At 41.6% G+C, this 20,799-nt stretch overlaps 1 protein-coding gene across 2 annotated transcripts in view; it reads right to left on the bottom strand.

Moving 5' to 3' along the window:
- LPCAT2 (lysophosphatidylcholine acyltransferase 2) overlaps positions 1-19,252 on the bottom strand; it is a 72,291-nt gene extending 53,039 nt beyond the window's left edge. For both annotated transcript variants that reach the window (XM_023244935.2, XM_023244936.2), the window contains exons 1-4: positions 18,920-19,252; positions 5,131-5,270; positions 1,839-2,056; positions 147-259 (exon numbers count right to left, since the gene is read on the bottom strand). In XM_023244935.2, the coding sequence (XP_023100703.1) occupies positions 147-259; positions 1,839-2,056; positions 5,131-5,270; positions 18,920-19,090 (642 nt within the window). In that variant the 5' untranslated portion in view covers positions 19,091-19,252. The remainder of the gene's footprint in view (positions 1-146; positions 260-1,838; positions 2,057-5,130; positions 5,271-18,919) is intronic.
- Positions 19,253-20,799: the final 1,547 nt, after the last annotated feature.

Below are 20,799 nucleotides of genomic sequence, written 5' to 3'. Positions count from 1 at the left end.
TCACTCATTTATTCTGCTTCTATTATGCTGAAGACACCTAGCATAGGTGTCCCCAGATACTGCCATCTGTGGAGCCAAACGATTTCCAAGTACACAAACAAGAAACAAACTCACAGTATTCTAAATGAACGTCCCCTGTGTTTTACCTGCGGCCACTGTCCTCCTGATGTTGCTCGCCTTATTATTTCATTTATTGTGTTTTTTCGAGAATCCGGATCTACACGGGACACCAGCACTGGCTGCACAGCTCGTAAAAGTCCTTGAAAACAAACAAAAGGTCACAACTGAGTCTTTTTTTTGTGTGTGGCTAAAGCTATCACAGCAATGATACTGTATGAATCATAAAACAAGTGTTATGTAAAATTAAAATACAGCAAATCAAAGAGAACTTTTAAAAAAAAACCCTCCAATTTAAAGTTTATAAGAATTTAGCTTCCAGAGGCGCCTGGGTGGCTCAGTCAGTTGAGCGCCAGACTTTGGCTCAGGTCATGATCTCACAGCTTGTGGGTTTGAGCCCTGCATCAGGCTCTGTGCTGACAGCTCGGAGCCTGGAGCCTGCTTCGGATTATGTGTCTCCCTCTCTCTCTGCTCCTACCCACTCACGCTCTGTCTCTCTGTCTCTCTCTCAAAAATAAATAAACACTAAACAAATTTTGAAAAAAAAAAGAAAACTGATTATGTGAATTCACAGTACATACGAATAAGGGGCAATTATTAATTTTACTAAAATTTTCAGCACGACAGTCTTCTGAGTAGGTAGCTTCCTCCGGCATGCAAAATAAACCTCAATTTGCCAAAATTCCATTGCTAAACAGCTTTCCAGGAAAATGCCATATGATACAAAGCACTGCGGCTACACTGAGGAAAAAAAAAAGAATGAGCGAAAGAAAGAGAGACAGAGAGAATTTTTCTGAGCTGAATGACAAAGCTGAGGACACGACTGTTTCTCCAAAGCGCCAAGGCAACCTCAGGCAACCTCCACACCCACTCTGTCACCACTTGCGGCTTGCAATAACCTTGGGGCAACCGGGGACCAGTCACTTAGAGACTCACACCCTAGGGAGAGACCATAGCACCTGGTGGGATAAGCATTTCATTTGCTTCATTATTTTATACGGCAGGAAGTACTTATTGTTCTACGTCATAATTTTCAAAGAGTTTCAGGTCCCTCATGGAGGTTCTGGGGCAATAATAAGAAAACAGAGTTAAGAGGAAAGACTCCGTGTGAGGGTGAGCTTAATACTCTCAAGAGAAATTCGTGAAATAGCACGTAACACAGTGTTTTCACCAGTTCTTTGGTTCAATTCTCCCTCCAGAAAATCAAGCATGTTTGGTACTTGAAACTCGGTCTTTCTAGCTATATAAGAACAAAAGGAAGTCACTGGACCCTGATAAAGATATGAATTTATTAAGAATTATAAGGGTACAGGTAGGGGAGTCTCTAAACTTTATCACAAACTCATTCTGAAAATATAGTTCCTCATTAAAAGTAAGAAAATAGGGGCACCTGGGTGGCTCAGTCGGTTAAGCATCTGGCTTCAGGTCACCATCTCGACATTCGTGAGTTCGAGCCCCGCATTGGGCTCTCCGCTCTCAGTACAGACCCCACTTCGGATCCTCTGTTGCCCTCTCTCTGTCCCTCCCCTGCTCTATGTCTCTCTCTCTCTCTCTCTCTCTCTCTCAAAAATAAATAAACATTTTTTAAAAGGTGAAAAAATCGCTTTGAAGTGTTTCATTATTTTAAAGTTTTTAAAAAGCCTACCGATAAACTATATATGATTTTTTACAAATTTGAACCCCAAGCATGAAAATATCTATATTGTCTTACAAGTACTTACTGCCAATCAGAGGGACCTGTGCGTTCTCGTTCCGAGACACCATGGAAGGTAACCCAGCTACGACACAGGCAATTCCATCAAAGAATGTTGAATGAGGGGCAGCGACAAAAATTGGTGCCTCGGCAGGACTTGCCACCTTTCCTTTCACGGTAACCATGAATCCCATGGATAAGAACATGGCATGACCCAGAAACTTCAAAACTGGTTGAGTAATTTTCCTTTGGAAATAAATATTAAAAAAAAAAAAAAAAAGACACAATTAGCTTTGTTAATCTCAACTAACAGCAGGGCTTTACTCTAAAACACAATACAAAAACCCAAACATGTCGGAACACTTCATTTTAAAATATGAGCTAAGGGGCGCCTGGGTGGCTCAGTCGGTTAAGCGTCCGACTTCAGCCAGGTCATGATCTCGGGGTCCGTGAGTTCAAGCCCCACGTCGGGCTCTGTGCTGACTGCTCAGAACCTGGAGCCTGTTTCAGATTCTGTGTCTCTCTCTCTCGCTGCCCCTCCCCCGTTCATGCTCTGTCTCTCTCTGTCTCAAAAATAAATAAAACGTTAAAAAAAATTTTTTTAAATATGAGCTAAGAAGAATATAGCTAACAGTTACAAGGGGTTCTTTTTGCCACGTACTATTCTAAATACTTTACATTTATTAATTTATTTAACCTTCAGCCCAATTGTATGAAATGGATTTTATTTTTTAGCATCCTCATTTTGCAGATCAGAAAACTGAGGCACAGAGAAGTACAATTTCCCAAGGACATATGGCTACTAGGTGGCTCCATGATTCTATGACTACAGAGGGATAAAAATGAATCTTCAACACATGTCCCCCACTGAGAAATCCAAATCAGTATTGTTCTTCACAGGAGTGACCTTGAGAATGTACATTTGTGTAACAATGATGCTATCTCCCCAGACGCTTTTAGAACTCTCATGCTGCATCAGTCCTCAGTTATTTTAGGAATAATTTTTAAAGCCTTATTATTTATGTCATTATAGCTCTTAGACATCATCAAAAATCTTAAAAGCTAAAGTCACCATCTCGCTTTCCTGGAACGTAGATGCACTTACACAATTTCAGAAATCGAACTGCTTACTTTTTTAAAAAGAATTTATGTCAGGGGCGCCTGGGTGGCTCAGTCGGATGAGCGTCCGACTTCGGCTCAGGTCATGATCTCACGGTTCGTGGGTTCCAGCCCCGCGTCGGGCTCTGTGCTGACAGCTCAGAGCCTGGAGCCTGCTTCTGCTTCTGTGTCTCCCTCTCTCTCTTCCCCTAACCCACTCGCATTCTGTCTCTGTCTCTCTCAAAAATAAACAAACATTTAAAAAAATTTTAAAAGAATTTATGCCATTAAAGACTAATTAATTCATCAAACTGTGCCAGGACCTCTGCTGGACACAGAAGACTAAGACTATCCAGTCCCTGACCTTGATAAGCTCAGATGAGTTGGGAAACAGAAACACATTCCAAGAAATGCAAACACAGGATGGATATCTGAGTACGTGAAGAGGCATGCAGTTTTCATGAAAAACAAAACCTGTGTCTTTCCCATAACACATCCAAGGAGAGCTTTAAAAAGTAGACTTCCTGTCTAATTCTCTCAGTAGTCTTGTAGCAATACAGCGAGGGGCTATTAAGCAACTAGTCGTTGAGGAAGTTTCTCTGACTTTTACTCCACAGTAAGGAGAAGTGAGACACAGAAAGCCAACGTACTTTTCCAGAGGGCACAGGGAAATGACTGTCTCTCTCCTTCTTGCTGTTTAGAGTGCAGTCTATTTTACATAAGGATAAAAAGCTCACCCCTTTACCGATTTCCACCCTTATTTTTGATTTAAAGTGGTGTAGGTTTTGACAACCGCATTCTAAAATATCCCATATTCAGAGCTGTTAAACACTTTTTTAAAGGATTTTAAAGGGGCTAAAAGTTTGGGGCTGCATAATTAATTTCAATGTTACCTGTTTGAGAGGAAGTAGAAATACTTAATTGGAAAAAATGGAACTTTCTTTTTTTTTTAATATTTATTTTATTTTTGAGAGAGAAAGAGACAGAGAGACAGCATGAGCGGGGGAGGGACAGAGAGAGAGAGAGAGAGAGGATTTGAAGCAGGCTCCAGGCTGAGCTGTCAGCACAGAGCCCGACATAGGGCTTGAACTCACAAACCGAGACCATAACTGAATCGAAGTTGGTACTCAACAGACCGAGCCACCCAGGCCCGCAGAACGTTCTTTTCTAACACTTATTTAATCTGTTTTCTGGATTCTTAGACTACTCCTTCCATCATGATAGGGCTTCATAAGCTGTTAACAACAGAAAGCAAAGAGATAATTGAAAGGAATTGGCCAGTCATGAAAAAAATCTCTCTTAAAGTATTTTTTAGGGACACACGGCCTTGAATCATAAAGCAAAGGATCATGATTTGCAAGGATTGAGGCGGTATTATTCTCTGGGGACACTGCCAGCCTTGTATTCACTTCCACTGGAAACCAGTCTTGTGCTGAATGTTGACATTATTCACTAGAACATGAACTGAAGAGTAAATTGCATATTTCTTTAAAAGTTTCTAGAACAGTGATTTTCAAAATTTTTGGAGGACATTCTCATTGGAGATTTGGAAGAAAGGAATAGACCCTATGTAGCATACAAATTTTAAACAAAGTGGACAATTTTAGAGAGTTCAGTGGTGCCCTGCACCTCACCTACAGCTTTCTATTCCAAGGAGTCCACCTTACAAGCCTTCACTCTCAGGACATACTTAGGGCAACAAGTTGGCTCTGTCCAATGGGAATGAACTTTTACCAGTAACTATTAATTGGTGATGAGTTTATTCTCAACTACCCTGCTGATTAGATTAATATTCAAAAATACACTATAGCTGATCCACTTACTTGCACCACGGCAGAAAGTATGTAGTTACTACAGAGGGACAAAAGTAAATGTCATGACTGAGGGACAGCAGAGGAAAGACCAATAGTTTTCAGCTGTAAAGGTTTCAAGTATACTAGTTGGGTTTCCCAGAATCAGGGACCTCTCACTTTTTGGCAATGACTCGGAAAACAATATTTTAATATTGGGAAATTACAACTTCAACAGAAAATTATCATAAGGCGCTTGGGCAAAAGTTTCTATATGTGATGAATTTAAGAACCGTTTCGTCTGAGAAAAAGAAAATAAATGGTTAATAGGGAGTAGGCAACATTAGATAAAACTACTGATTGATGACTAAACCACAGTAATTGCTTCTTTAATCTTGATTTAGCTAACATTTAGACATTATTATTTCTTACCTCCTCCAACCAGTTATTGGATGGGTCAGCTTTTCAGGACAGCATGCTGTTGAAATTGCAGCAAATGGCCATGCCAGTAATATAATTAATGCAACCAGTAAGACACGGATTGGAAGCAGGATAATTCCAAGAAAGAAAATCTGCAAGTGAAAATTGATTAAAAAAAAAAAAGATGAGTGGACAATATTGGAATGTTCTGGCTATCAGACTGAAACACGTAAGAGGAAAGTTTTGTGTTATTCACCTGTTCACTGAAGGATAAACTGAACATTAACATGCACCAGACATGAAAATCTAAGCACAAGGGAAAAGAAACTACATCTGGCAAAAGCAACAGTGAATAAAGCCAGGTACTATAATGACAACTTGATCTATTTATCAAGGAAGGTGATAGAAACAAAGTATCTGACTTAGCAGTCAGGGAAAGCTTCCTGGAGGAGTTGAAGGCTGAATGGTCTCGAAAGACAAGCACAGGGGAGCCCGGGTGGCTCAGTCAGTTAAGCATCCGGGTCTTGACTTCGTTTGGCTCAGGCCATGATCTCACGGTTCATGGGTTTGAGTCCCGCATCGGGCTCGGTGCTGGCAGTGCAAGAGCCTGCTTGGATTCTCCCTCTCTCTCTCTTCCTCTTTCTCTGCCTTTCCCAGCTCATGGACTCTCTCTCTGTCTCTCTCTCTCTCTCTCTCTCTCTCTCTCTCACTCTCAAAATAATAAACTTTAAAAAAAGAAAGAAAGACAAGCAGAAGCTAGCAAGGTGAGAGGGGAAATCGCTTTTTGAGAGCTGAGTGGAAGGAAGAGTGTTAATGAAGGTGTTAGAGTGTAAAGGAGTAAATGCATGATTTTTATACCTGCCAGCCCTTTATAATTAATAACAATAAGGAGATGGAGAAGGGAAAAGTACAAATAGCAATAAAAAAATAAGGAAGAAGAATGAAAACTAAAAATAACCAACAACACATGAGGGCTTACTAGGAAGCAGGCACTCTAAGCACTTGGCAGGTGGTGACCTATTTGATTCCCATGACCTTAGGTTGTTTTACCTCCAGGAAGGGATGGCAAAGAGGAAGCTAAGGGAAGCTACTTTAAGATCACAGTTACCAAGTAGCAGCACCAGGGTTTGAACCCGGCGTGGTTACAAAGCCCTTGCTCTTCATCCTATACCATCTTGACTTTTAAATACACGGCCCTCATGCATCCCAGATTACCTTTCTTCTATCAGCCAATTACACTAGTCACACCGTGCGGTCCTTCTGCCTCTATTGCCCCTTGATGGAAATCTGAGCCTCATCAAACAATTTATGAGAGACACCAAAATTGTTCCACTTTTCTATCAAATGATTTAACATACAATTCAATCTCTATCAACTTATCCGTGTGCCTGTGCGCATGTTTGAAGTCAAAATTACATATGAGGAAAATGCACGGATCTTAAGCACATAATTCAGTGAAGTTTGATAAATATGTACCCTTGCAACACCAATCAAGACACAGAACATGTCTACCATCCGGAGAGTCATCTTGGGCCTCTTCCAGCGAATCCCTACCCTTTTAGGCAACCAATTCTGGATTTCCATCACCATGGATTAGTTTTGTCTGTTCTTGAACGTCATATAAATGAATCATACCTCATGCATTCTTATGCGTCGACCCTCTCCCAGTTAACATAATGGGTTTTGGAATTCAACTATGTGATTTTGCAAATCAGTAATTCATTTTTTTTTATTGCAGAATATAGTTCCAGTGTATTGCCTGCATGACAATCTGTTTATCTATTATTATGTTGATGAATCTTTCGGTCGTTTCCAGTTGTGGGCTCTTATGACTAAAGCCACTATGAACATTCTTCTAGGAGACTTTTTGTGGATGTGGGTTTTCATTTCTCTTAAGTAACTACCTAGGAGTGGAACTGCTGGGTCATAGATAGTTTAACTTTATCAGAAATTGCCAAACCACTCTCCACAGTGGTTGTATCATTTTCAAGTATTACTGGCAATGTATGGGAATTTCAGTCATTTGTACATCCTTACCAACATTTGGTCTTAGTATTCTTTTTAATTTTTTTTAAATGTTTATTTATTTTTGAGACAGAGAGAGACAGAGCATGAACGGGGGACAGTCAGAGAGAGAGGGAGACACAGAATCTGAAACAGGCTCCAGGCTCTGAGCGGTCAGTACAGAGCCCGACACGGGGCTCGAACTCACGGACCGTGAGATCATGACCTAAGATGAAGTTGGACGCTTAACCGACTGAGCCACCCGGGTGCCCCAGTGGTATTCTTTTTTAAAAAAAAATCAGGGTTCCTGGGTGGCTCAGTTGATTGAGCACCCGACTTTGTTCGGCTCAGGTAATGATCTCACAGTTTGTGAGTTTGAGCCCCACATCAGGTTCACAGCTGTCAGAGCCTGCTTCGGATCCTCTGACCCCCTCTCTGCCCCTCATGATCTCTCTCTCTCTCAAAAACGAATGAACATTAAAAATAAAAAAACTTCTGGGGTGCCTGGTGGCTCAGTCAGTTAAGCGTCTAACTCTTGATTTTGGCTCAAGTCATGATCGCATGGTTCATGAGATCGAGTACCACATGGGGCTCTGTGCTGACAGCACAGAGCCTGCTTGGGATTTTCTCTCTCCCTCACTCTTTCTCGAAACTAAGATAAATATTAAAAAATCAACTTTATTAAGGCATAATTTACATAAAATAAAATGCACCTATTTTAAGTGTAGAGAGCATGAGTTTTTCAAATATATCCTTATGCAAACACCACCACAACCGGGATATAAAACAGTCCAATCACCCAAAAAAGTTCCTTTGTGCCACTCAGCAGTTAGTATACCCTCCCTGGCCCTCGGTAACCACTGACAGGCTCTTTTTCACCCTAGTCTTGCCTGTCCTAGATTGTCACATAGAGATCACACAGTATGCATTCTTTTCTGTCTGGCTTCTTTTCCCTTCATATTTTTGAGATTCTACCTGTTGTCATTATGTACCAAAAAGACATAACATCAATACATAACATGGTAAAGTCTTTTAAATTGCAGAGTATTATTCCACTGAATGAATATATCATGATTCATTTACCCATTCATTTGCTCATGGACATTTGGCCTATTACAAGATTTTAGCTATTATGAATATAGCTCCCATGGACATTAAAGCTCAAATCTCTGGTGCTCATACATTTTCACTTCACCAGGAGTGAAGACATTGGGTCAGAATGGATAAATTTATAAGACACTGCCAAACAGTTTCCCAAACGGGTTGTATGATTTTATGTCTCCACTGACAAAACATGGAAGTTTCTGTTGCTTCATATCCTCACCAATATTCGGTGCTGTCAGTCTTTGTAGGCATTCAAGGGGGCGTAAAATAATATCTCAATGTGGTTTTAATTCACATTTCCTTGATGAACCGTGATGTTGAGCACATTCTTCATGTGCTTACTGGTCATTCCTCTAACTTTTTAATGTTAAGTGTCTGTTCAAATCTTTGGCCTATGTTTATTGGGTTGTTAGTCATTCTCTTATCAATTTGTAGGAGTTCTTTATATGTTCCACATACAAGACCTTTGTCATTATATGTATTAAAATATTGAAATATTTTCTTCCATTCCATGGCTTGCTTTTTCATTTTCTTAATGATTATCTTCTGATGAGAAGAATTTTAATTCTGACACAGACTAATTTATCAAGTTTTAGTTTTAGTTTTCTGTGTCCTTTCTAAGAAATCTTTACTTACCTCAAGGTCATGATGATATTTTACATTCTTTTCTACAAGCTGTATGGTTTTGGTCTATGACCCATCTTAAATTACTTTCTGTGTGTGGTGTGAGGTAGGGATCATGGTTTGTTTTTGTCCACAGCTTTATCTAGCTGTTCCAACACTATTTGTTGAAAAGACCTGATACTCCATAATGACTTTCTTGGCAACTCTGTTAAAAATCAGTTGAACACATATGTGTGGGCTCTCTATTATGGTTCATTTATTGGTTGATATGATTGATTCATCTATTCTGTCAATACCTCATCCTCTCCACTTCTGTCACTCTTTTTAGTAAGTCTTGAAATCAGGTAGTATATGTTCTGCAGGTTTTTCTTCAAACTTTTTTTGGGTTAATCTAGAGCCTTTGCATTTCATCCATACATACATTTCAGAATTAATTTTTCAGTTTCCACACAAACAAAAAAGTCTCTTGAGATTTCAATGAATCTATAGGGTTTATTGAATCTATAGATTGATCTGGAAGGAATTATCACCATAATAATATTGATTCTTCCAATTTATAAACATGATATATCTCTCTCCACTTATGTTAAGTTTCATTAATTTCTCACAATGGTGTTTTGTTGTTTTCAGTGTACTGGTTTTACATTTTTTTGGTTAAATACATTCTTAATTATTTAATGTTATTTTATTGCTATTATAAATAAGATCGTTTAATTTTATTTGGCAATCGCTTGCTACTAGTATATAGACCTATAACTGATTTTAAGTTTTACACTTATACCCTACAACCTAGTTAACTTCACATATTAATTCTGGTTGCTAGTCATTTTGCAGATTCTTTAGGATATTCTACATACACAAACATGACATCTGTGAATAAATACAGTTATACCTTTTCTGCTTTTTTTATTTTTAATTTTTAAAACTTTAAAATTCCAATATAATGAACATACAGTGTTACATTAGTTTCAGGTGTGCAATATAGTGATTGAACAATTCCATACATCACCTGATGCTCATCAAGACAGGTGCCTTAATCCCCATCACCTATCTTATCCACCCTCCCCACTCACTTCCCCTCTGGTAACCATCAGTTTGTTCTCTATGGTTATGAGTCTGTTTCTTGGTTTGTCTCTTTTTCCCCTTTGCTCTTTTTGTTTGTTTGTTTCTTAGATTCCACATATAAGTGAAATCATATGGTATTTGCCTTTCTCTGACTGGCTTATTTCTCTTTCCTTTTTAATCTGTATGTCTTTTGTTTCTTTCTCCTCCTATTTTATTGCACTGACTAGGACCCCCACTTCAACGTTGAACAGAAGTGTTGAACAAGATATTTGTCTTGCTCCCAAACTTTGGGGGAACAGGTTCACTATTTCACCATTATGATGCTAGCTAAAGGTGTTTCATAGATACCTATTATTACATTGAGAGAGTTCCCTCTTATTTCTATTTTTCTGAAAATTTATTTAAACATCAGTGGATATTGAATTTTGTCAAATGAGTTACCAAAATTTCTGCATCCATTGAAATGATCATATACTTCTTATCATATGTTTGGCTAATATGATAAATTACATTGAAATATAAATTTTTGTAGGTTAAACCAACCTTGTATTCCTGGGATAAACCAAACATGGACAGGATATATTATCCTTTCCACACATTGCTATATTTGACCTGCTAATAGTTTAAGAGTTCTTGTATCAGGATCATGAGGGAAATTGGTGTGTAACTTCCTTTCCTTATAACATTTTTTTTTCCAGATTTTGGTATTAAGATGATGCTAACCACATATGTTTTTGTATAGTGTCTTCATTTTCATTCATCTCAAAGTATTTACTAATTTTTATGATTTCGTCTCTGAATCATTGATTTTTTAGGGGTAATTTAACTTCCACATATTTGTGAATTTCCCAGTATTTTTTCTGTTATTTTTTTCTTTTTTTAAAATTTTTTTTAATGTTTATTTATTTGTGAGAGAGAAAGACACAGACAGAGAGAGTGTGAGTGGGGGAGGGGCAGAGAGAGAGAGGGAGACACAGAATCTGAAGCAGGCTCCAGGCTCTGAGCTGACAGCACAGAGTCCGATATGGGGCTCAAACCCATGAACCGTGAGATCATGACCTGAGCTGAAGTCGGACACTTAACTGACTGAGCCACCCAGGTGCCTTCCGTTATTTTTTTCTAATTTAGATACATTGTGGTTGAAGAACATACATTATATTCTTGTAATTCTTTGACACTTACTGAAACATGTTTTATGGCCTACTATAATTCTCTATCCTAGAGAATGTTCCATGGGCACTTGAGAAAAATGCATTTTCTGCTGCTGCTGGATGGAGTGTCTATATATATACATATATATATATATATATGTATATATATAGACATGTATATATACATATATATATATATGTATATATATAGACATGTATATATACATATATATATCTTAGGGCTAGCTAATGTGTTGTTCAAGTTTTTTCCTTGTTTATACTCTGTTTCACTGTTCTACTATTGAAAGTAGGGACTTGAAGTCTATAACTACTATTGTTGAATTGTCTATTTCTCCCTTCAATCTGTTTTGCTTTGTGTATTTGGGGCTCTGTTGTTAGGTGCGTATATGGCTCTAATTGTTATATTTTCTAGATGAATCAGCCTTCTTATTATAAAGTGTCCTCCTTTATCTCTAGTAACAATTTCTGTCTTAAAGTCTATTTTATTTAATATTAATATAGCCCCTCCAATTGTCTCTTGGCTACTGTTTGCATGGTATATCTTTCTCTGTCCTTTTATTTTCAGTCTATTTGGGTCTTTGAATCTGAAGTGTGTCTTTTTAGATAGCATAGAGTTGGATTATATATTTTTAATCCATTCTTCCAATCTCTGCCTTTTAATTAGTGTGTTTAATCCATTTATACTTGATGTAATTACTGATAAGACTTAATCTGCTCTTTTACTATTTGCTTTCTACATATCTTATGTATTTTATTTCTATATTTCTCCATAAAGTTCTTTTATGTTAAACAGATATTTTTATAGTGTACCATTTTAATTCCCTTGTCACTTCATTTAAAATTATTTTCTTAGTGGTTGCTGTAAGTGTTCCCATCTTCACTAACCTAGTTTGGATTAATACTAACTTAATTGTAATAGTATACAAAAATTGTGCTTCTATATCTCTGTCTCCTCCTTCCTCCTGTTTGCTTATATTGTCATACAAATTACATCTTTATACACTATATGTTTATCAACACATATTTCTAATTGCTTTATGTAGTTGTCTTTTAAATCACATAGAAGACAAAAGGATTTACAAGTAAAAATTTTTATATTGTCTTGTATATTTATACATGTAGTTATCTTTACCAGTATTTTTTTATTTCTTCATTTGGATTGGAGTTGCTCTCTAGTATTATTTCAACCAAAGTTCTCCCTGTAGTATCTCTTTCGGGGAATGTGTGCTCGGGACAAATTCTCTCAGTTTTTGTTTAATTTCCCTTTTACTTTTGAAGGAGAGTTTTTCTGACTCTATAATTCTTGGTTGACAACCTTCTACTTTCAGCACTTTGAGTATATCATCCTAGTGCCTTCTGGCCTCCATGGTTCCTGATGAACAATCAGACATTAATCTTATTCAAGATCTCTTTGTACATGATGAGTCTGCTTTCAAGATTCTCTCTTCTTCTTTGGCTTTTAACAGTTTGATTATGATGTGTCTGGGTATAGTTTATCTTTGAGTTTATTATGCTTGGAAGTCATTAAGCTTCTTGGATGTGTAAATTAATATTTTTTTTCACTGAATCTGGAAAATTTTCAGCCAGTTTTTCTTCAATTATTCTTTGCCTCCTTCTGTGGCTCCCATTGTGCTTATGTTGATACACGTGATAGTGTTCTATGGGTCTCTTTTCTGTATCTTTTTTCTGCTCACTTTTCTGTATCCTTTTTTCTTTATATTCCTCATACTAGTTAATCTCAATTGCTCTATCTTTAAATTTGCTGATTCTTCTGTTTGTTCAAGTCTGCTGTTGAGTCCCTCTAGTGAATTTTTCATGTCACCTATTGTACTTTTTAATTCCACAATTTCTATTTGGTTCTTTAAAAAAATTTTTTTTAATGTTTATTTCTTTTTGAGAGAGAGAGAGCTAGTGGGGGAGGTGCAGAGAGAGAAGGAGACACAGAATCCGAAGCATGCTCCAGGTTCTGAGCTGTCAGCACAGAGCCCAATGTGGGGCTCGACTCATAGATTGCGAGATCATGACCTGAGCCGAAGTTGGATGGTTAACTAACTGAGTCACCCAGGTGTCCCTTGGTTCTTTTTTATAATTTCTATCTCTATCTCTATTTGGTGATACATTGTCTCATATTTTCCTTTAGTTCTTTAGACATGGTTTCCTTTACTTATCTGAACATATTTAAAGTATCTAATTTAAAGTTCTTGGATAGTAGTAGGTCCAATATCTGGGCTTCCTCAAGGATAGTTTGTATTGACTGCTATTTTTCCTATTTATGGGACATACTTTATTGTTCTTTGCATATCTTGCAATTGTTTTTGTTAAAAACCATTTTAAGTAATACGACAACTCTGAAAATCATATTCTCTTCCATCACCAGGGTTATTGTTGTTGCTGTTTGTTGTTGTTATTTGTTTGTTCAGTGACTTTTATGAACTAATTCTATAAAGCCTGTATTTTTTGTCATGTGTCATGTGTGGCTACTGAAGTCTCTGACCAATTAGCTTAGTAGTCAGCTAATGATTAAATAAGATTTCCTTACATGCCTAGAACCAATAAGTTTCCCAGTGTTTGCAAAGAATCTCTTGTGTGTGTGTTGGAGCATATCTTCAACACACAGCCAAGAAGAAGTTCACAGCTCTGCCTTAGCTTTTACTTCCTGTTTGTACACCTTAGCTTTTACTTCCTGTTTGTACAAAGCCTAAAGATTAGCTAGAGGTGAGAGCTTAGGGTATTCTGTTGTTTTGTTTTGTTTTGTTTTCAGGTCACATGTATAGCCATGGGTATACACACAGACCGATATAAGTGGATGCCCTTCTAGATTCCTATGAATATGTCAAATCTTTTTAAAGTCCCCTAAGGACATCTCATTCCCTAGCTTTTTCTTGTAAGGTTTTTGGTTAAGCCTATTGTTTGTTCCAATCTTTATTCACTGCCTCAGGCAGCTGTCATGTTAAGCAACTGCCTCTGATTGTTTTTGACAAACACCAGTGGAGAAAAGACTGTTTGCACTGGGTGACCTCCAAGGCAGGTCAAATAAGCCTTGCAAACAGTCTTGCAAATGACCTAGAAATAACCTTTACTGCAAGAAAGTACCATAGCATAGACCCTGAACAGACAGTTGGAATGAAGTTATAGTATATTCATACAATTTACATTCACAATTAGTAGCTAATACAAAATTTAATTAAGTTGTCAAACATTGGGCAACTTTTTTATGTGCCATTTCCAGGTTTGCAACAAATAATGGTATTTAACAGTAAATAAACCATTTTTGAGGAACCTTTTTGACAAATTAAAAGGATTCTCCACCATATTTCCATTTGGCACATCATCTCTGGAGGGAGGCCTTCTTTCAACACTCTCAGGGTTATCTCCTCTGGATTTTCTTCATAGGACTACTAAAACATGGAATTTCATATTTTTTGTATTTGTTTAACTTTTTCAGTGAAACATAAGCTTTAGATAGGCAGGGTCCTTATTTGTCTTGTTGTATCTCCAGAAATTACAGTTGTGCCTGGTACATAATAGACATCCAGAAAATATTGTTGGTGTGGTAAGTGCCCCACAGTTACTACCAAACACTCATTTCAATTCCATATTCTGTTGAGGAAATGAAAGCCAGGCAACTTATTTCCATGCCTAAGCGGCAGACCCTTAAATTGTCAGAAAGAGAAGAGGAAGGGCAAAGCTAAGTCTTACAGGGAGATACACAAGTGACAACAGTCCTTAAGCGAGATATTGATCATTATTCAAGGTTAAGTTGAGTCCGAATTGATCATAGTAAGTCATACTTAAATGAAAGTATATCCACCTTTTAAACTTGGTAATATAGATAACATTGTTTTTCAACCAAGTCTAGTTAAATCTTCCCTTTGCCCAGACTGTTCAAGACATTGAAACCTCTCTGGTATCTCTGGTCTATATTTTTAATTTAAAAAACAAAAGCAATGGGGCGCCTGGGTGGCGCAGTCGGTTAAGCGTCCGACTTCAGCCAGGTCACGATCTCGCGGTCCATGGGTTCGAGCCCCGCGTCGGGCTCTGGGCTGATGGCTCAGAGCCTGGAGCCTGTTTCCGATTCTGTGTCTCCCTCTCTCTCTGCCCCTCCCCCGTTCATGCTCTGTCTCTCTCTGTCCCAAAAATAAATAAAAAATGTTGAAAAAAAAATTAAAAATAAATAAATAAAAAAAAATAAAAAACAAAAGCAAAACAAAACAAAAAACCTAGACTATATTCAACTCCGTTCAATACAAGTAGTAAATTTTAAGTAGAGTATAAAATTTGTAGACAACAAATAGCATAGCTATCAATATTAAGATCAGCAAGCCGTCCAGATTCTTTCACACATTATCCCACTTAATTTTAACCCTCCTTTGATGTAAGACTATCCCAATTTAATCAACGAGGAAAGTGAAGTTCAGAGAGGTTAAGTAACTTGGCCAAAGTCATACAACTAATAAATGGTGGGGCCTGAGCAGGTTTTCTGACTAAGACTAGTGATCTTTCCATTATACTACAGCCCTTGTAGAGTTATTTGAAAGTGCTCTGCAAACAATAACAGGTCATGTATAAAAAGATAAACAAACAAAACAATTTACTCTCGATGTAATATAAATATAAATAAATATAAATATACCACTTTGACCCTCTCTCCAAAATACAAAGCCAAATAGACACACTTTCATTGAAGAATGACTGATTTGACCAAATCAGACTAAAATTAATCCTGTAGGATAGTCAATGTATTTAGAAGTGTTTCAGAAATTTTAAGATACAAAGGGAATATCTGTCCATTTAAAGACACTAGGGTCAAATTTTTAAACATTTAGCTTCTTTACAAGGAGGTATTACTACATTATCTTCCTCTTCCTCTCTCACACCCTTCTTCAACAGATGCCCATTACTCTAACCTGCCTCCACTGTGGAGGACAATGGTCTCAGCACATATAAGTGGGCTATGCAAATATTGCACTATTTCAGATTTTAAGTCAAGAAACGTGTGAGATGGACAGGAAAACATGAAGCCCCTCCCCCCCTTTTTTTTCATGCGGAACACACAGGACAAATGTAGCTTGCACATTCTATCTTGTTCTTTGATCGCTAACTTTACCAAAGAGGAAGTCCAAAGAGGGAGTTGTAACTGCTAATGGTAAAAGCAGTGCTTTACAAGAAAAAGGAAAGAAAAGGAAACTTCCTTTTTGTATTCAGCAATTTTTAACAGTGGAAAAAAGTTTGAAGAAGTGTTGACTCTAGAAGTGTTTGAGTGAAGAATGATCCAGGGTGATGACTTTTGAAACACGTTAAGCTGACCCACGTTATCCCTTTCCCTAGATTCGGATTTCCTCCCCTTGATGCCCCTGTTCAGCTCGATCATCCCAGCCTTACTTCTTTCCTTGTTCTAATTCCAGACCCGGGTTCTCTGCGTTCTCCCTCACTCTTCACATCCCAGACTGCCTCCTCTCCTTCCCTAAGGCAAAAAAAAAAAAAAAAAAGAAAGAAAGAAAAAGACTTCCCCAAGCCCAGTCTCCTATAGATTGCCCACCGCCCCCCCCCCCTCCACTCCACACTAACAAACTCGAGTTGAAGTTCTTGTCACAGATTCATCTCCCTTCTCAGCACGGAATGTTTCCTGTGCCACTGGCCTGCTCAGTCTTCTCTTGTTTAGGACTCACCTCTCAGACCCACATGTTCTTTGCATTTTCTCTTCTCACACACCTTCAGACCATCCTCCACTTGTCCTCAATTCTCACACCTACACCTCCGCCCCTTCCAGACTCGTGGTCCCTTCAAAAGCCCTCACTTCCTAGATTCCACATCTCCTTCTTCCTCAGAGCCTTTGCTTCTCAGACTCACAACCGCCCCCCCCCCCCCGGCACACCCACACTCCCCTCCGACAGCTGCCCCTGTCATATCAAAGGCCCTCCCCTGGATCTGCCTCCCCTCTCAGACCCACATCCCTTTCCTAGACCTCTCACACCCACATCCCTCCCCTGGATCTGCCTCCTCTCTCAGACCCACATCCCTTTCCTAGACCTGCCTCCTCTCTCAGACCCACATCCTTCCCCTAGACTTGCTTCCTCTCTCAGACCCACATCCTTCTCCTAGACCTGCCTCCTCTCTCTGACCCACATCCTTCCCCTGGATCTGCCTCCTCTCTCAGACCCACATTCTTCTCCTAGACCTGCCTCCCCTCTCACACCCACATCCTTGCCCTGGACGTGCCTCCTCTCTCACACCCACATCCCTCCCCCGGATCTGCCTCCTCTCTCACACCCACATCCCTCCCCTGGATCTGCCTCCTCTCTCAGACCCACATCCCTCCCCTGGATCTGCCTCCCCTCTCACACCCACATTCTTCTCCTAGACCTGCCTCCTCTCTCTGACCCACATCCTTCCCCTGGATCTGCCTCCTCTCTCAGACCCACATTCTTCTCCTAGACCTGCCTCCCCTCTCACACCCACATCCTTGCCCTGGACGTGCCTCCTCTCTCACACCCACATCCCTCCCCTGGATCTGCCTCCTCTCTCAGACCCACATCCCTCCCCTGGATCTGCCTCCCCTCTCACACCCACATCCCTCCCCTGGATCTGCCTCCTCTCTCAGACCCACATCCCTCCCCTGGATCTGCCTCCTCTCTCAGACCCACATTCTTCCACTGGATCTGCCTCCCCTCTCACACCCACATCCCTCCCCTGGATCTGCCTACTCTCTCAGACCCACATCCCTTTCCTAGACCTGCCTCCTCTCTCAGACCCACATCCTTCCCCTAGACTTGCTTCCTCTCTCAGACCCACATCCTTCTCCTAGACCTGCCTCCTCTCTCTGACCCACATCCTTCCCCTGGATCTGCCTCCTCTCTCAGACCCACATTCTTCCACTGGATCTGCCTCCCCTCTCACACCCACATCCCTCCCCTGGATCTGCCTCCCCTCTCACACCCACATCCTTGCCCTGGACGTGCCTCCTCTCTCACACCCACATCCCTCCCCCGGATCTGCCTCCTCTCTCAGACCCACATCCCTCCCCTGGATCTGCCTCCTCTCTCAGACCCACCTCCCTCCCCTAGACCTGCCTCCCCTCTCACACCCACATCCTTGCCCTGGACCTGCCTCCTCTCTCAGACCCACATCCCTCCCCTGGATCTGCCTCCTCTCTCAGACCCACATCTTTCTGCTGGATCTGCCTCTCCTCTCAGACCCACATCCCTCCCCTGGATCTGCCTCCTCTCTCAGACCCACATCCCTCCCCTAGACCTGCCTCCCCTCTCACACCCACATCCTTCCCCTGGATCTGCCTCCTCTCTCACACCCACATCCCTCCCCTGGATCTGCCTCCTCTCTCACACCCACATCCCTCCCCTAGACCTGCCTCCCCTCTCACACCCACATCCTTGCCCTGGACCTGCCTCCTCTCTCAGACCCACATCCCTCCCCTGGATTTGCCTCCTCTCTCAGACCCACATCTTTCTGCTGGATCTGCCTCCCCTCTCAGACCCACATCCCTCCCCTAGACCTGCCTCCCCTCTCAGACCCACACCCCTCCCCTGGATCTGCCTCCTCTCTCAGACCCACATCCCTCACCTCTCTCACCTGGCTCCGCCTCCCCTCTCAGACCCACACCCCTCCCCTGGATCTGCCTCCTCTCTCAGACCCACATCCCTCACCTCTCTCTCCTGGCTCCGCCTCCCCGGTCAGATCCACGCCCCTCCCCCCCCCCCCCCCCCGATCTGCTTCCTCTGGGCTTCAAGCCCCTCACCTACCTCTGCCTTCACCTTCAGACCCACGCCTCTCCCCTTGTTCCTCCTCCTCGCCCCTTGTTCCGCCGGCTCCCTCACCTGGAGGCGACTCGCCGCGCCCATCCGTGTCTGCTGCACGAACGGGTTGGGCACCGGCGGCGGGAAGAAGGACGCCTGGCGGGGCACCATGGACGGCCGCAGCCCGGCTTGCCCCATGCCCGCGCCCGGCACCGTGGCCGCCACCGCCGCCGCCTCCGCGCACTTGCTCATGGCTCAGCAGGGCGTCGGACCGGACCCAGCGACCGTCGCGAAACGCCGGAGCGAGCACCCGTCGAGACCTCCTAGGGGGAGCTTCACCGGAGTCCCAGGCCGCGGCGCTGTTGCGGGGCCACCGCGCAGGCGCGAGTCACCTAGAGGCCGTCCGGCCTCGCCTCTGGCTCTGAACGCCCCAGCTCTGGCTCCGCCCCCTGAGCGCTGGCCCCACCCCTTTAGGTATCTGGCTCTTCCTCTTTGGTCATATAACTCCGCCCCCCCCCCCCCCCCCCGCCCCGAAAGTTTCTCCTTCAGAGCAGGGCACCCCAATGAGAGACAGTTTAGGCAGGGTTCTCTGCTTGAGGGTCACGCCCACCTGGAGTACCAATCTCTTTTATGGGGCCTGTTGGCCAAGTCGCTGGCTCCAGGAGCCTCAGTTGGCCCCTTCTGTAAAATGGGGTAAATAGAACTCAGATAAACAGAACCCAAATCCAGCCATCCCTAGGATGTACCATTTAGGTGAGTTAGTATATCCAGGGTGGGTTTTGTTTTATGTGTTTAATTTCTGGCATATGTTTCGGTTTTGCTTAAACCAGTTTGAGGTGGATGTTTGCCAGTTACAGCTGAAAGAGTCATGACAACAGAGATATTGGTACCTGGAGTGGAATCTTCCCCTCAAAACATGGGCCAACATGGAAGATGGTTCTCCAAAAGAAAATCGAGCTTTCCCAATGCTGTTAATACAAAAAGACAATGATTGCCAACTATTGCCTTCCACGCTTGATGAGGAACCTGGCCCCCAAAAGGGAAATAACTTGGGTCATGGCTCTATTTTACCCTGAGGAAGTTCAAGGGCCTCTCTGGAACTATATGAGTAGTGATGGGGCTGGGGAAGATGGACAGTTTCCCAGGACCTGAGGCCAGGTGGTCAAGCCTTGGGTGCAGACAAGCAAATACTGGAGATGGCAACTTATAATTACTGGTCAACGACTCACACCAGCCTGGAGGGCCTGGTGAGAATCCGAATCAGGACCCTGGGACAGCTGGTGCTTCACACTTAGCTACTGCGTAATCTCAGAATCTTCCAACCCTACCGGATAGATGTGTGGCCTTCAGCTCCTCACTTAACCTCTGAGCTTGTACCCTCATCTAAGAATGGGAAAAAATTAATTTCTACTCCATAAAGTTGTAGTAACAATGAAAACAAAATGAAACATGTAGCGTTCATAGGAAAGCAGTCAAGAAATGGCCCCTTTTAGGTATTACATTGTGGAGCCGCGGAATGTTCTCAGTGTAACAGAGCATGTTAATAATAGTGTATTATAGTCATGATGTAAGCTTCCTTAGCCTCGGGGGTCTTCAAGTAGGGGCTGGCAGTCCCTTGTGTCTCTTTAGCCAGGAACTTGCACAAAAGGCTATCTCTTCAGGACCCTCAAGGACCTGAGCCATTGGGCAGGCCATAGGAGAAAAGATGACTCCCAGGCCACAAAGGTCACCTCTAGAGAGTCCTGTCCAATCACCAGCCTCACCATGAGAGGCCTGAAGCAACCAGTCTGTCAGAGCCAGAAAGGGCCTCCAAAATAATCCCAGGCTTGCAATTCGTTTCCCAGCAACTCCAAGCTTCCTATATAGAAGGGGATTAGGGGTGGGCAACTTGGTGGGAAGGAGAGATAAAGAGCTTAAACATTAATAGAAGCTGTGTTTTGAAGGCCCACTTTATTTCTCCC

Source organism: Felis catus, chromosome E2 (genome assembly GCF_018350175.1).
Source record: "Felis catus isolate Fca126 chromosome E2, F.catus_Fca126_mat1.0, whole genome shotgun sequence".
Taxonomy (NCBI): Eukaryota; Metazoa; Chordata; class Mammalia; order Carnivora; family Felidae; genus Felis; species Felis catus.
The sequence above is the reverse complement of the archived record's forward strand: the minus strand, read 5'-3'. Positions and strand labels throughout refer to the sequence as shown.